The sequence below is a fragment of the Culex pipiens genome, chromosome 2, assembly GCF_016801865.2.
Source record: "Culex pipiens pallens isolate TS chromosome 2, TS_CPP_V2, whole genome shotgun sequence".
Lineage (NCBI taxonomy): Eukaryota > Metazoa > Arthropoda > Insecta > Diptera > Culicidae > Culex > Culex pipiens.
Window position 1 is genome coordinate 65,365,512 of NC_068938.1, and position 17,378 is coordinate 65,382,889.

The 17,378-nt window shown below is 42.7% G+C and overlaps 1 protein-coding gene across 1 annotated transcript in view; it reads right to left on the reverse strand.

The window, feature by feature from the left end:
• Nucleotides 1-7,966: 7,966 nt before the first annotated feature.
• LOC120418404 (uncharacterized) overlaps nt 7,967-17,378 on the reverse strand; it is a 326,864-nt gene continuing 317,452 nt past the window's right edge. The window contains exons 19-21 of the mRNA XM_039580780.2: nt 15,047-15,182; nt 14,333-14,965; nt 7,967-8,743 (exon numbers count right to left, since the gene is read on the reverse strand). Of these exons, the coding sequence (XP_039436714.1) occupies nt 8,214-8,743; nt 14,333-14,965; nt 15,047-15,182 (1,299 nt within the window). The 3' untranslated portion in view covers nt 7,967-8,213. The remainder of the gene's footprint in view (nt 8,744-14,332; nt 14,966-15,046; nt 15,183-17,378) is intronic.

The following is a 17,378-nucleotide window of genomic DNA, read 5'->3' on the forward strand; positions in this document are numbered from 1 at the left end:
CTGATGCACGTTTGTTACACCTTTGGGCAGTTGATTATTTGAAAAGGGGGGAATGCTGGATTTTATCAAGGACCATGCGTTTCTTTTGATCGCTTTTGAAAGGAAGTAAGTGTACAAAATTAACGCAATCATGATACAATTTGATTTAAATTAGAACTCAGTAAATGAAAACGTATTGCTTTATCTCCAATGCTAGTTACAATAAGCTTTGAAAGTTCTATAGCAATTCTCTGACACTTCGGACATTTTTTAAATGGTCAAAAATGATGTTTAGGGACTTTTGAAATGTTAGGGTTGATTTGAAAAAAAATATTTAAATTTAATTTTTTTGTAAAGTATTTTTTGGTTGCAAATATGATTTTTTTTTTTCTAAAAAAATTCCAAAAATGCGATTTTTCAAACGTTGCTATTTTGCGCAAGTTAATATTTTGTGTGGAAAGTCAAATGAAAAAATGGGTTAAATTTTAATCAGCCTTTTGTATGGACAGCTTCCAAAATTGTATGGAAACTTGCATGGATGAACCTGTGAAGCAAAATGTCTTCTTTGGTCAAAGAAATGGTGCACACACTGTTTCATCAAAATAAATAAAATAAAAATAAATTTGCAAAAAATTGCTCATTCTTGAAAGAATTGTTCAATAGTGAAAAAAGTATTATATGGGTAATTCTCCGCCAACTCACACAGCAGTTGCCCCGACCCCTCTTCGATTTGCGTGAAACTTTGTCCTAAGAGGTAACTTTTGTCCCTGATCACGAATCCGAGGTCCGTTTTTTGATATCTCGTGACGGAGGGGCGGTACGACCCCTTCCATTTTTGAACATGCGAAAAAAGAGGTGTTTTTCAATAATTTGCAGCCTGAAACGGTGATGAGATAGAAATTTGGTGTCAAAGGGACTTTTATGTAAAATTAGACGCCCAATTTGATGGCGTACTCAGTATTCCGAAAAAACGTATTTTTCATCGAATAAAACACTAAAAAAGTTTTAAAAATTCTCCCATTTTCCGTTACTCGACTGTAAAAAAGTTTGGAACATGTCATTTTATGGGAAATGTAATGTACTTTTCGAATCTACATTGACCCAGAAGGGTCATTTTTTCATTTAGAACAAAATTTTTCATTTTAAAATTTCGTGTTTTTTCTAACTTTGTTCTACAAAGTTGTAGAACAGACAATTACAAAAATTTTGATATATAGACATAAGGGATTTGCTTGTAAACAACACGAGTTATCGCGATTTTACGAAAAAAAGTTTTGAAAAAGTTGGTCGTCATCGATCATGGCCGTTCATGGTCACCCGCGACAGACACGGACGACGAAACAAAGAGAAACGCAAAAGTAACTTTTTCAAAACTTTTTTTTGTAAAATCGCGATAACTCGTGGTGTTTATAAGCAAACCCCTTATGTCTATATATCAAAATTTTTATAATTGTCTGCTCTACAACTTTGTAGAACATTGTTACACTCTAAAAAATAACCCTGCAAAGTTAGAAAAAACACGAAATTTTAAAATGAAAAATTTTGTTCTAAATGAAAAAATGACCTATTGTCTTTTGAAAAATAACTTTCTGACTGCGTATTTTAATAGAAGTGAGTAAAAAAGATTTTAATTTTTTGCTGAATTAGTCTTTTGTTGACAGAATCCCTTTTTTGTCGAAAATAAGAGCATTTGAGTATTGGCTTTATAAAAACGCTTAATTCGTACCTGTTTTACTGAATTTTTCTCCAAGGCTATATGTTTGACACGCTAAGACGCCTACTTAGAGAGCATCTTTTATTACGTAACGCAAAAAAAAAATATTTTTTTATCCCTGCCCTCATCTGCGTTACGTAATAAAAAACGTAACTTAATCCACCTTTAGGTGGTTGGTGCCTTCCTCTCATTTATAGAGTGATTCCAACCCCCCTAAAGTGTTCACATGTAATGGTTTATGGATCGACCCTAACGTGATCGCAGCACCAAAGAGGTCCAAATAAAAATAAGTGACGAGTAAAACAAATATAATACCTACAGACTTTTTGTCATGATTATGCAGACACCGCCTTTGAGGAAAATGGCATCGCTTCACACGGCTTTTTCGTGGCGATCATTTGAGGTTATGTAAATTCAGACCACAGTTCTGTTTGAGCCTCCGTGAGTCACAGTCGTTTCGCACTGAAGCTGCTACACAATAGCACCAGCGTCCACATTGTTCGCCGATTGAATAGCTACCGCAAGCCGAGAAGAATGACTACGACGGAGGCCACTACTCGTCGGGTGAGACAATATCCAGACGAGGCGACCGGTCCGTTCTTGGTCATTGCGGAAGCTACCGGAGAGGACAATCTACGACCAACAAACCTCTCTAAGACCATCATTGGCATGTACCAGCAGGACTACGTACGTGCCGTAGTTCTGTCCAGGAGACGCATGAAAATTCTTATGAGGACCGGGCAGGCTGCGAATGACCTCGTTGCCACCCGGACAATCAAGAACGTCCAATTTTCGATCCCGCAACGCCTCGTCGAAGTACTGGGAGTTGCACACATTGAGTTGGAGGTTGACGAAGATGACTTGGCGAACGCTACGACGTTCGACAAGGGGAAAATGATGCAGCTCCATAACCCCAAAATTGTCGAGACGCGTCGTATGAGAAAGCGCGTCGACGGTGTTGACAAGATGCTAACCACTGTTGTGGTTACCTTCGAAGGCCAAAAACTACCAACCCATCTCATCATCAACCAGGTGCTGTACCCGGTCAAGGAGTACGTCTACCATACTCGCCAATGCCGCAAATGTTGGCGTATGGGCCATGGGGAAAAAAACTGCAGAGGTAAAGCGCGCTGCAAGAAGTGTGCCCAAGAAATAACAACCACGATTGCTGAGCATGCATGCGAGGTCGCCGTTCCAGTCTGCATTAACTGCAAGGGCAATCACGAAGCGGACGACACCAAAGCTTGTCCGAAAGCTATCAAGCGCAAAGAGGATGACCAAAAACGGAAGGAAGCGCACTCTCAAGGAAAAACGGACTGGTTCTCTACCGCTGGTCTAGCTGAAGAGACCTCGGTCAGTCAACCGGTGAGCACTCTTACTGAGGAAACCATCCCGGCGCCGTCAACCTCGGGAGCACAGTCTAAACCAGCTAAGCGCAAGTGTCTCGACGACAACACTGATGACAGCTCTGAGGAAGAAGAGATCCCGCGACTCACCGTACACATCGAAGAAGGAATCCGTAACGCTATCCAACAGGCCATCAACTCCGATGAGGCCACACTAGCAATCAGCGGCGTGCTGGGGGCGCCGCCTAGCGAGATTCCAGATGACCGACTAGAAGATGCTCTCAAGGCCAGACTGTTTGACATCCTAGCCCAGAGGACCGATGACTACATCGGTACTCTCCGGTTATAATAAACCACCAAGGGCACCCCAGCCCAGGCATTCCCTCTGCAGTTCCTACAGTGGAACTGCAGAGGAGCCTTGAGTAAAAAGGCAAGTATCATCAATTTGATTAATTCTACCCACTCCTCGATCCTATGTATCTGTGAAAGCCACCTGGATTCTGCAGCCAATTTCGACATTCCAGGCTTTCATCTGTTCCGGAAAGATCATCAAAGCAACTCCAGGGGTGTACTCGTAGCTGCTAGAACCGACCTAAATCCCACATCGCTGGACATCCCAACCCCGCAGGAAATAGATGCAGTGGCCTGTCAAGTTCGCTGCCGACTCGGAAAGCTGACGATCGTTTCGGTGTATATTCATCCGAACACGGTCGTGTCGCAAAACACCTTCGAAGACTTCTTCAACAGCATCCCTCAACCGTGCATCCTGGCAGGGGACTGGAACGCTAAAAATCCAGCTTGGGGCGGAGACATTCAGAACCAGCGTGGAACGAACCTTCTGGCGGCTCTGGATGTGTCGAGATTTGTAGTTTTGAACGATGGCAGCTACACACGGTTCGACGCAAATCGTTTACCAAGTGCTATTGACTTGACCATTGCCTCAGCGGACATCAGCTTACTCTTCGAGTGGGCTCCGTTAGATTTCCCCTACGGTAGCGACCATCTTCCGATTACTTTCGGCACGACAACGGAAGTGGTGGAAGAACAGCAACCGGGAATAAACTACAAAAGGCTTGACTGGGAAAAGTTCTCCACGCTGCTGGACGAAAGAGTCAAGCTGTTGAGCCCTACAGCAAGTTACGAAGTATTTTTCGAGACGGTGTGGCGAAGCCTAACGGATGCAACACCAACTAAATCGTCCACCCAGGTGAGAAAGCTACCACAGCCCTACTGGGATACGGAACTGCAAACGGCGCTGGAGGACAGAAGGGACAAGTTCAGAGCATGGCGGAGAAAATTAGACTACGAAAGTTACTGCATCTATACGGATGCAGAGCAACATTTCAAAGTCCTAGTCAACAGGAAGCAACGAGAATCGTGGAGGTCACTTTGTGATTCCTTCGATTCCCAAACGTCTGTCCAGAAACTTTGGCGTCTCGGGCGGCGATACAAGAACCGTGTCACTGGAGCGAATCATCGGTTGCGGGACGAAGTTCAGCTTAACAAGCTACTCGACAAGTTGGCTCCCCCATCGACCAGCAGAGAACCCCTGGAATTCAACCAATGCAACTGCAGCTGTACTACAGCCGGAGCTTATTTCACCACAAGCGATCTGGACAGTGCCATCAAGCCGGGGCAAGACACCGCACCGGGCGTGGACGGCATTTGCTACTCGGTTATGCGCAATTTGCCTTTCACTGCAAAAAGGAAACTCCTTCGCATATACAATGACATCTTCGACACCGGCCGGATTCCAGAAGCCTGGAAAGTCTTCAAGGTCATACCGATCCTCAAACCCGGTAAACCTCCGTCTGACGCCAGTTCCTTCCGCCCGATCGCACTCGCCTCATGTTTTCGTAAATGTTACGAAAATATGATAAAAGAGAAGATCGAGTGGTACATCGAGAGCAACAAACTTTTTCCTCACGAAATATGCGGTTTTCGGAAAGGGAAAGGTACTCTAGATGCGCTGCACATCCTGGTGGACCAAGTTCAGCTGGCGTTGAACAACAATCAGCACGTCATCGCGTGTAGTGTTGATGTTGAAGGCGCTTACGACAACGTACAGATTGAGGTGCTAGTAGCACAGATGCGCCGATTGGGAATCAGCGAGTGCCTCGTCAAGGCTGTGTACAGTCTGTTCAAGGAACGTCTGCTCCACGCGGTTTTGGATGGTAACCCAATTCAACGGGTGACATGGGTTGGACTACCGCAAGGGTCTCCGTTGAGTCCTCTGTGTTTCAACATCGTGATCTTCAGCCTCTTCGGATTCCGTATCGCGGGGGTTTTCTACCTGGATTTTGCAGACGACATAACAGTGGCGTGTCGAGGAGCGAACCTCGACGAAAGCATTCGTAACATCCAGACGGCGATAGACGAAGTGGTAGGCAGAATCAACGCATTGGCTCTACGGGTAGCTCCGAGCAAATGTAGTTCCATAATCTTCTCGAGACGAGCGGTTGACGACGATAGGACACCGGTTCTAACCGTCGACGGATCACCTGTACCATATCTGCGAAGCATCAAACTTTTGGGGCTGCATCTTACACCAACGCTTTCCTGGCGAAAACATTTTCTTTACGTAAAGCATCGAGCTGCCACCTACACTAATTTCATGCGGTCGGTAGCTGGACAGTCCTGGGGTGCTGATCCGGCGGCCTTGTTGACCATCTTCAAATCCTGCATCAGACCAATCCTGGAGTACGCCTCAATCTTCTTCACCGGTGCACCGCAAGCTGATACGATCATCCTTGATCGCATTCAATGGAGCTGTATCAGGATTGCATTAGGATCTACAAAAACGACACACACGGGTTCTCTAGAAGTGCTGAGTGGACTGATGCCATTGAAACACCGGAGAGAAATGGCGACAATGAAGTTTGTTGAGCGCCGTTTTTCCCTTCTACCATGGCATGAAAGATTTGTCAACACGACCTTGGAAGGGCAATCGTCAACGTGGATTCGACGTAATATCTTGCAGTATCGAGCTTTCAGTGGTTGGTTGGGCACGAGAGACACCCTGCCATGTTTCCAGTTCGACCTAGACACTCGCCGCGTGGCTGTAAAGGTCGACCTTTCTGTTCATCGAGCTATGCAGGAAGGGTTGCATCAACCCGCCAGTGATCGAGTAGAAGCAGAAATCCAACGTAATTATTCTAATGCAACTCTGCTAGCAACGGATGGATCGAAGGACGGAAACGGAGTGGGCTACGCGGTTGTTGACAGCCGCATGCGCACCGTACACAGTACCAAAACGCACAAACTGCTGTCCATTTTCCACGCTGAGTTGCTGGCGCTGCGACAAGCGGTGGAAATTATTGCTGGATCCGGTGCTGGAGAATACGTTGTGCTAACCGACAGCCTGAGCAGCTTGATGAGTCTGTCTAACAGCCGGGTATCCTCCCATCAGCCGAGTGTGTGGTTCGAAATAAAGCGGTTCATCTCCCAGATTTCTGAACGGGGCGCTAATGTCACTTTCATGTGGGTCCCCGCACACCGGGGTGTCCCATTGAATGAGGCAGCAGATCGCGCAGCTAACCAAGCACGGATTACTGGTGGATCAGAAAACTACAATCTTACGAGCCTCGACATTAGTTTCCCAGCACGCAAACGTGCGATGGAGCATTGGCAGTTGGACTGGGATAATGGAACCAAGGGGAGATTCTGCAACAAAATAGTTCCCACTGTGGACACTTCCCCGTGGTTTGCGGATAGAAACTACAACCGGCGGGAAATAGTAGTGCTGTCGAAACTAATTAGCAACCATTCCAGACTTCCTGCGCATCTGTGGAGGAACAACATTGTTGAGGACGCAACGTGCCAATGCGGCGAATCATCTGCTACTCCAGACCACCTGCTGTTCACCTGTGACCTGTACGATGATGATCGACGTGCCCTGTGGAGGGCGATTGTGTCCCAAAAGGAAATCCCGGACTTGGAGCTTGTGTTGAAATCACAAAACGATGTAGTTTTGCGGGCCATCGTGAAGTTTTTTGATGATGCTGCTATCGATCTGTAAAGTGCTGTATAAGAATCAAAACTTGGCCAACTTATGGCAACAAGAGGCCAGCAGCTTAATAAAAAAAAAAAAAAAAAAAAAAAAAAAAAAAAAAAAAAAAAAAAAAAAAAATCAGACCATCTTTTAAACTGCTTGTAACTTTAGATAGGTAAGTCAGATCTTGAAAGTTCTTAATCTACAAGAAAGGTCATTTCAGAAACTTTCTAAAATATATAATATGGCAGGTTTACATGCAAAACCCACCCTTTTTTGCAAATTGTGAAATTTATATGCAGCAGTTTTTTAAGCATAAATTTTGATGTGCTTTACTAAATCTTATAAATTTCAATAGGGACTTATGGAACCCCAAGACGAATCGAATGAGGCCAATACGGTCAAAATCGGTTCAGCCAGTGATGAGATAATCCACACACAGACATTTGCTCAGCTGGTGATTCTGAGTCGATATGTACAAATGAAGGTAGGTCTAGGAGGTTTAATTAAGAAGTTCATTTTTCGAGTGATTTTATAGCCTTTCCTCAGTATGGTGAGGAAGGCAAAATGCTCCCTTATCATTCAATGCCCAAAATCTTTTCAAATCATTCAAAATCAGCTTAATAAATTCAAAAACACTTTGTTAAGGACAACGCTCATGGACACAACCATTTAATTTTGTCGATATTAAAAGACTAATGTTTCATGTGAATTTAAAAAAAACCCTGTCAAAATAAAAAAAAACGGTTGATAAGAGTTGTATTTTTCCATAATTTCTTAGCCGGCCTACAAATACTGGGTTGATTATAAGAACACATAAATACAGCCTTTTTATTAACGGACACAAAACAAATGTGCCTTACCTTCAAATATTTGTGCTCTTTAAGGCACCAAAAAGTGCAATCAACAGCAATCCCTTCGATGTGTACAACGGTGCAAGTCAGTCCTTTGCCAACAAGCGTTATAGATATCACTACCATTCCAAGAAAATGCCATTTTCCAAACATTCACACCATCGTACATACTTGCACACCAACACAACCACAATTTTCCTACACATTTCGAGTAACTACTTCTCTAGATAGGTAGAGAGTAAGTTAGTTGCGAGACTTATCAGAAAGGCAGTGTCTCTGCTCTACCGATCGACCCCCCGTTCCCCCTCCCACCACGTGGGAGAACCAGTTTAGCTATCTACTTCTTCAGACTCTTCGATAATTACTTCGTGAACACTGCTGCTGTGGCAGGACGACAGCAGGGGTGACTTTTGCGACGACGACGACGGACACATCCCCACGCCACTTCCGTCATTTGTCGTTGATGGTCCTGCACCGTTACAATTACTACTGCTACTACTGGGACCCCCGCCGGGTGGCCTCAGCTGGATGGGGACTACGGTAGGCACCTCCGCGGTACGGTTCAGCAGGTAGTCCAGATCGTGCGAGATCCGGTCCAGCATTCCTTCGATGGGCTCGCCCGTCTCCGTTATCGTTATCACTGGCGCTGGAGGGGGCTGCTGCTGCTGCACTTGGTCATTCGTTACTACCAGGATGCCGACGGTCGGGACGGCGGCGGCCGTGCACAGGGACGAAGGGGGTGAGGAAATGGCGAGCTGGGCACCCGAAGCGGGATCTAGCACGGTGACCATCTTTTTGGGACCCAGACCGGAGGGGTCGCTAATTTCCAGCGCCTGGCTGCGGATGCCGATGATGCTGTCTGGAAGCGTTGGGATGTTTTAGGAGAATAAAAAATATATATTAGAAACTTACACTTTGAACTTAAAAAATGGTAAAGTTTTGTAAAGGGTATATCATGGATATCGATAGTTGTAGCAATTTTTTTGAAAGTACAAAAAAGAAATCACAAATCTTCGTTTATTAAAATATTTTTTCACTGCAGAAAAACTACGTATTTTTTAAATAATAGTTAAATTCTTTGTTTTTTTTTCAAAAGTGTACCAAGTAATCATGAATTTCTAATACATTTATTATTGAAGCTCTCTTTTAAAATAAAATCTTTGAGTATTTGTAGAGTTTTTTTTCATTAGGTCCTTTAAACATATGAAAGACAATAATTTATTGGTCCTTAAAAAAAAACTCTGGATTTCTGTATTAGGTATTCCTAAATAGGAGTTCTCTCTTAACTCTTTGTGGGGTAAATAGAAATATTATTGTTGTATTATGCATAGGTATAGTGATTTTTCACGCTCGAAAATTGCCAATTTCACGGGACCCTAATTTCAAAACACAAAATTTCACGGAAAGAAAAAAATGTTAAAATAACCGTGAAAATCTTATGTAAAAATAACAGAAACTGCTTTTTGATTCATTATATATTGTTTTTCAATAAGCTAATAAAAATTCTTCACAAAATTTGAACGTGACACATTTTTTTCTTTTTAATTTAAAAAAAAAATCCACGTGCTATGTAGATGGGCTTTGTATTTATTTTGAAATGCAGGGCAACGTATTCTCACTTTTCAAAATCTAAAATAAAAATCAAGATGCAAAAATAATATAATCTGGAACGAATTCTTTAAATTTTTATTCAAACTTAGAACAGAAAACAAAAAGAGTGGTATTTTTTAACTTCCACGGGAACGATCCACCCCTAGATTCACCAAAATAATCAAAAATCTTTAAAAATAAACAGAACTTAGCAAAAATCTGAAATGTTCTTAAAAGGTGATTTTATAGATCGAAAATACTAATCATTTAGTCTTGAATAAACCAAGCTTGAATCTTCTAATTTCATTTAAAATTAAAATCTAAAATTGTTATTACAACGAATGAAAATATTTAAAAAATAGTTAGAAAAATTGATAAATAATAGTTTAGTATTTAGTAATGTAGTATTCCAATTACAAACTATTTTCAAAATATTTTTCTCTACTCTAATGGAATTCATGTTTTTCATTCTATTCTTGTTGCTTGCTACTCCGGTCAATGGTATACACCCAAAACTGGGCAGCGCTTGTCCGAGAGAATAATGGCCTCGAGTCGAGAGAATAGTGGCACCATTCACGGACACAGAGAACACAGCTCGAGATTGGCGAGAGAATTATTCTATCGAGGTTCATTTGCAAAAAAAAGTTCATCCGTCAAAACAAAAAACCAAAAGTGTCGACTACGGGAATCGAACCAGAGACCTTTGACATACTAACTCAATGACTTAACTGCCTCGGCCACCACAGCTTGGTGAACAAGGAGTGGTCAGATGTCAATGTATGACACTTGTTGGAGATTTATTGTTTCAATTAACGAATGAACTCATTTGTTATGGTGGTGTGAGTTGGTAGCATTATTCTCTCGATTTTGGCGCTGAGCCCTCAATAAATTTTGAGGGAACGATTCTCTCGACTCGGAATTTTGGGTGTACATTGACTTAAGGAAAGATGACTGTTTCTATTGAATGTTACTTTTATTTATATGAATGTTAATAATAAATCTTTCAAAAACGTATCATAAATACTTTTGTAGTCAATTATAATAAACTCTGGTACAAAAGAAAAAAATTGTAAAAAAAACTTTTTGGTAACTGAAATCAAATCTTCCTTGACGATTCCGCGAATATATTTTTTACTTTCACTGATTTATGTAAACCCCTTCCGGCCTAGAACAAAATCGAGATTTTTCACGTTTTTCTACATTACTCGTAACTGGATCGACCATATTTGATGAAATTTGAATGGTATTAAGTTAATATTTTACATAAACTAATGCAGGTTGAACCAGGCTGAAAATGCTTAGTTGTAGAGAAATTAAACTTTGAAGATATTTGAAAACTAATAAAATTTACTTAAAAAGTCTTCATTGATGAAATATTTATTATGTTGTTATTTCTAAGCAATGATTTGAGAAAATTGATAAATTTTACGGAATCTTACGGGAATTTTCAAATTTCACGAATTTCACGCTGTCCGTGAAATCGTGAAAATTCAAAAAATCAAATCAAAATCAAATTATTCGCTCTACAGCATTGCCTTGGCGTTCTCGATTGCGAGATTCCTACTCGAAACTAGGTGTCCGAAGGCTTGATTGTTGAGGCAATTGCAAACCTCTTTTTACACCTTAGCTTCCATCCACCCCGGGATTCGAACTGACGACCTTTGAATTGATAGTCCAACTGCCTACCAGCGACTCCACCGAGGCAGGACCCAGGGAGACGACTCCTTCACCTGGACTGAGCTAACGACCTAACCTTTAGGTTAGTGCGGGGCCAACATTTACTTCCCGTCCGACGGAAGGCGTGATCAGACAAATCTCGTCTCGAAAAATGCCACCGGGACCGTCTGGGATCGAACCCAGGCCGACTGGGTGAGAGACAATCACGCTTACCCCAACACCACGGTTTCCCGGTGAAAATTCACTAACCCTAATTATGTATAACATTAAAAAACGTTACTTAATCCACCTTTAGGTGGTTGGTGCCTTCCTCACATTCATAAAGTCAATACATTCAGTAAAAATAGCAAGGGGGAATCCCTTAACATGTTTAACAAATCAACTTTATTGCTCATTTCTTTTGATAGGGTTCGCAGACCTTCAATATTTCTGGCTCATCGGCAAGGTCTGATAAAAAACTTTTCAACAATAGTTCGCATGGAAGATTCAGACAATATTTCTATCACAATATCTGAAATCCGGCCTCCAAAAAGTGTATAAATAACACTTAAGTGCTAATAACTTTAGATAGGGTTGTCAGATCCTCGATGTTTTAGGCTCATTTGAAAGGTCTTTCGATTATCTAACTAACGACAGGTCGCATGATGAACCCGGACATCATTTTTATTGAAATATCTGAGATCCGGCCTCCAAAAAGTGTATAAATAACACTTAAGTGCTAATAACTTTTGATAGGGTTGTCAGATCTTCAATTTTTTGGGCTCATTGGAAAGGTCTTTTTAATACCTTTCTGAAAATGTATAACATGATAGGTTTCTTGCAAAAACCACCCTTTTTACAATCTTCCGGACATACGCCAAAATCGTTTTTTTAGCATTACTTTTGAAGTACTTAACTAAACTTGCTGATTTCAAATAGAGACCTATGGGACCCCAAGACGGATCGAATGAGACTAATACGGTCAAAATCCGTTCATCCAGTCCGGAGATAATCGAGTGACAATTTTTTTGTCCACCCACCTACACACATCCACACAGACATTTGCTCAGAACATGATTCTGAGTCGATATGTATACGTGAAGGTGGGTCTACGAGGTTAAATGATTAAGTTCATTTTTCGAGTGATTTTATAGACTTTCCTCAGTAAGGAGAGGAAAGCAAAAACAAATCCAGAGTTGTTTTTTAGAAAAGGTTCTATAAACTATTGTGTTTCATATGTTTATAAGATCTTTTTTAACATTCCAACGCCCAAGGCTCCAAAAAAGTTGGAACGGTAACTTCAACTCGCTGGTTCTCGGGCATAACTCAACCAATCAAGATGATTCTTCTTTCCAGTGATTTGTTAGGATGTCTAGATGATTCTAGAACTTTGCAGAACTTAATTTGATCAAATCTGTAATTTTTGCGATCAAAAACATCGTTCCAACTTTTTTTTTGCGTGTAAAAAAAATTCGCCAAAAATTCCGCGGAGGCAGTCTTTTTAAAAAAGGTGGAACGATGTTTTTGGTCGCAGAAATTACAGATTTGTTCAAATCAAGTTCTGCAAAATTTTAGGATCATCTAGACATTCTTACAAATCACTGGAAACAAGAATCGTCCCAATTGATTGAGTAATGCCCGAGAACCAGCGAGTTGAAGTTACCGTTCCACCTTTTTTGGGAGGCTTGGGCGTCCGTGTAAGTTGGACATGCGTTAGGCGTTCCAGTGTTAAAAAAAAACTAAAAAAAAACTCAAGAAATAGTTTATTTTATATTTTCAAAGAACTATGTACTTATCGATACCTATCAAAGGTCGAATGGACAAAAGATCGAATGCGGGGAGTTGTAACGATGGTTGGTTTAAATATTGTGCATTATTGATGGAGGACTCCTTTGATCAGTATCCATAGAGTCGTACTGCTATCATATTTTGTGAAATGCCAGAACACCTTTGATTTTTCAACATTTTTGTTTTTAAACCGCTGTATCTACACAAGGATTGGACTTAGAACAACGGTCAATATTTAGACTTTTATGTGAAACAAGCTTTTCCCGGCAAACTTCGTCCTGCCTTTTTTGGTTTTTTGACGTTTTTAGCTTGTTTACTTATTCAGCCTCCTGTGATCAAAATTTGATTTTACGCAACTTTTCCCATACAATCTGCAGATGCTCCGGAATCGGTCCCAGAGTGGCCAAAGTGGCAATTTTTTAGCATATAAACCTTCCTTGGGCTTACACGAACCTAACGCACCAAAAAGCCAAAAAGCCTCGATCCGACGTGCCGTGTTTAACTGATTCGCGTTCGAACAAAACCGTCGAAATTTTTTATATATATAGAAGATTGTCTGGAGAATCGATTCCCACTATTGGTTATTAAAAATTTTGACGTTGTCTAAACTTTTCAAACAGTTTTAGTACATGTTTTTTGTGCTTTTTTAGGACAGGAGCGTTTGGTACGGTATGTCCACGCATCCCTCCTCCCCTGTAGATTCTGTGGAATGTGTTCCGTTCACAGAATCCTCTCTGCGGTAAACACAACGTAGTAGGGCTGGCCGCTTAAATTTTTGTAATGCATTTTCGGGTGTTCTCGGATGTATTGCAATTATTAATATTGACAAGAAAAGTGCTTGGGGCGTTATCTAATCACAAGACTTTCCAGCATGCTTTCATCGGACTGGCTGCGTTTGTGTTAGATTAGATTAGATTAGATGTTTTTTGTGCTTTTTTAGGAGGATCTTTCCTCAAAAATTCTGAACGAAAAAAAAAACGTAACATCAATGTAAAATTTTACTTTAAACTTAAAAATCGAAAAATCTCAAAAAAGTGATTTTTCTTTCCGTGTATTTTTTTCAGAAAGCCCGTCCAATTTCCTACAAGTTTGTCTTTAACAACTTTTTGATACGATGCAATTGTTTCGAGATCAAATTAAAAAAGCTTTAGTGCACTTAGTGATCACCAGTCTAAATTTTGCTGAAGAGAAAAAAGATACCATGTACCATATTTTTGGGAAATTCCGTATCAACTTTTGTTCTGTAAAAAAGTCCCTGTTTTTATAGAACTTCAGTGTACTATTTCATGGACGAAACGCATCCAATTAAACGAGCCCCCTTTTGTCCCTGCTTCGACCCCGCACGGTGATTTAATGAAGTTCATAAATATTCACCAGAAAATGTTTTCCCCCACCTATTTTCCAGCAAACTTACCCTGCCCGACACCTTTCAGGATGTCCAGCCCGCTGACACCGACAAACTCGTTCGTTTCGGGCTGCAACAGCGGTTGAAGCTGCTGCTGCTGGACCAGGTACATCTGATGGCCGCCGTAGGCGTCCCGTAGTCCACCGGAGGTACAACTCATCTGCTGAATCTGCTGCTGCTGCTGGGCCCAATCGTATTGACCACCTGGGCCCAACCCAGCCGCCGAGGCGCCGGATGAAGGAGGCACTGCTGTCGTTGATATAATACTAGGATTCTCCACCGAGGACGAGGACACTGGCACTGACGGATGTCCTTGCTGTTGCTGCTGCTGTTGGAGTTCATAGCAGCGTGTTTTCGCGTTGAAGTTGCACAGTCCCGGCCCCGAGGCACTGACCACCGCCGGAGGACCCTCGTGGGACACAATGTTGCATATTCCACCACCGACGCTGCCACCCCCGCCCATGTATGTCTCCATGCTGTGCAGACACGGTTCGATTGTGGTGATGTGCGAGGTCACCTGTTGTTGCTGCTGCTGCTGGGGTGAGGGCAGTATTGTCAGCGGAATTTTCGTTGTTTTCCCAGCGCCACCACCGGCCGAGGGCAGACATTCATTATCCTTATCTAGATCTTGGGTTGTATAAACTGTGTGAGAGAAATAGAGACATTGCAGTTTGTTATGCTCCATTTAAAATAGTAGGGGAGGGACGACGGAAGGGTGCTTACAACTTAACGGACTATTTATTGATCCCGAACAACAGTTATCTTCTAAACTATTTTTGGTACTAGATTTGCTACTGGTTGACTCCGACTCGTGCTTCACCTCAGCCTTTATCACGAAGCTGAACAGGATGCAGAAGCCCTGGGAAGAGAGAAAGAGATGTTATTATTCATTAGAATGATTATGTGGATTCTGTTTTTTTTTTTTTTCTCTTAACTTATTTTTATTAGGTCCTTTTAGGTTCTGTGACCAGGTTGGGACCGAGGATCAGTTAAACAATATAAAATAACAAAACAAAACTCCTTAAATTCCATACTTGGAGATCATGTAACTGACGAGGGTTACTTGGTCCAAGCGGGTCTTGCAGGTCTTGAACCTGCCGATGTACTCGGAGAAAATCCCCCACAGCTCAGCCGAACTGTAGAGTATCTCCCCGGCTTCCTTCTCCGTGGCCTCACCGTCTCGGGGGCCACCTTGGCTGCTTCCTGCGGGTCGAGGGCGATCCTTCAATTTTCCGTCCGGAACTGCGCCCGGCAGCGGAGGGAACTCCGCCGGCGTGAACGCCGGAACTGCTGGATTCTGCTTCTCCGCCTTCCTTGCCGGCGGTTTTGGTTTCGACGCCTGCTGGCGCCGCTGGATGAAATCCGCACGCTTGGGGCAGCTGCGGTCCGTAGCTTCGTGGGCTCCAGAGCAGTTGGCACACCGCTTTGGCTGGGCTTCCTGGACTTCGCACTCGTCCGTCTTGTGGGGACCCCCACAGTTGTTGCACCTCCCCTTGAGGTGACAGTTCCTGGTTCCATGACCCAGCTGCAAGCAGTTCCTGCACTGGGTCACGTTCGGTCGCTTGTTCCGGTAGGCCTCCCACCGGATGTGAAATCTTCTCAAGCGCTTGATTTCACTCAGCTGCTTGAGGCTGGTGTACCCCTTGGGGAACGTAACAATGTACGGGGTTTCCTCTGACGAGGCGGACTCTCCCTTTCTCTTGATGGCGTGCACCTCCACAGCATCCAGGTTTTGCGATTCCTTGAGGTTCTTCTTGACGAATTCAGGTGAAGCCGGCGGAAGTCCTCGGACGACGACGCGGAGTTTCCGCTCGCTTCGTTTCTCGTGGGTGTAGAACTCCACTTTGTTCGCAATCAAGTGGGCCCGCGCGGTCTCAAAACGCTCCTCGGAGGAACACAGCAATTTGATCCCAAACGGAGTTAGCTTGTAACTTGGCTTGGTTGTGCACGGCGACATTACAGTCCTCAGCTTGGCGTAGCTCGTATTCTTTACCACCAGAGGTGGTGGTTTCTTGGCCACGGGAACCGGTGGGACGCTTCCTTTCCCGGCTGGGATACCATTGTTATTGTTGTTGTTCCCCGCCAGCGGGCTGAACTTGTTGTTGTTGAGAAGATTCTCCTCTGAGCCATCCCCGACAACGGCTCCGTTGCTGGTCTTCCTCCGCTTCCCCGTTCCATTTACGGAACGAAACTCGTCCCCGTCGGAGGATTCTTCCACCTCCATCCGTAAGCACTGTGCCGCGCCACGAAAACAGCAGAAAAAACAACCGCTGTCTCCGGCTGTCAGACGTAAACTGTATGTGGATTCTGTTATATGAAGCTTATTGAACGAATAAAATGTTTGTGATATACATTCTGTTTAATATCGCATGCAAAAGCATGCACATCACCTTTGCGAGCAAAAGCATGTAATATTGTATGAGAAAACGTGTACACAAAAAGCATGTACAAAAGAAAAATAAATAAATATTGCACACCCCAAAAATAACTTCAATCTGGTGAGAGTCATATCCAGATAAGCAAGTCCGCGCCCCAACCATCTGGGCTATCTCGACGCTTTGAAATCAGCTGGATCAACACCGATGTAGCTGTACGTTCCCCATACATCGTATACAGTTCATTCAGCTTACGACGTACGGGAAACCTACTGGTACATCGGCGTTGAACACAACATTTACAAGACGGTGAGATAGCCGAGACGGTTGGGGCGCGGACTTGGTTATCTGGATATGACTCTCACCAGATTGATGTTAATTTTGGGGTGTGCAATATTTATTTATTTTTCTTTTGTACATGCTTTTTGTGTACACGTTTTCTCATACAATATTACATGCTTTTGCTCACAAAGGTGATGTGCATGCTTTTGCATGCGATTTTACCATCGGATTTACTTTTCCCCTTTTTTTTCGTTTTCGTACTTTTCCCTTTTTTGCACGTGGCGCGCCGAAAATCCCAGTTTTTATTTTCAAAAAAAAAAAATCACCATTTTTTGGTATGATATGTAAAACTTTCCAAGGAATCTGATAAAAATATTTCCAGACATAGGCTCTTTGGT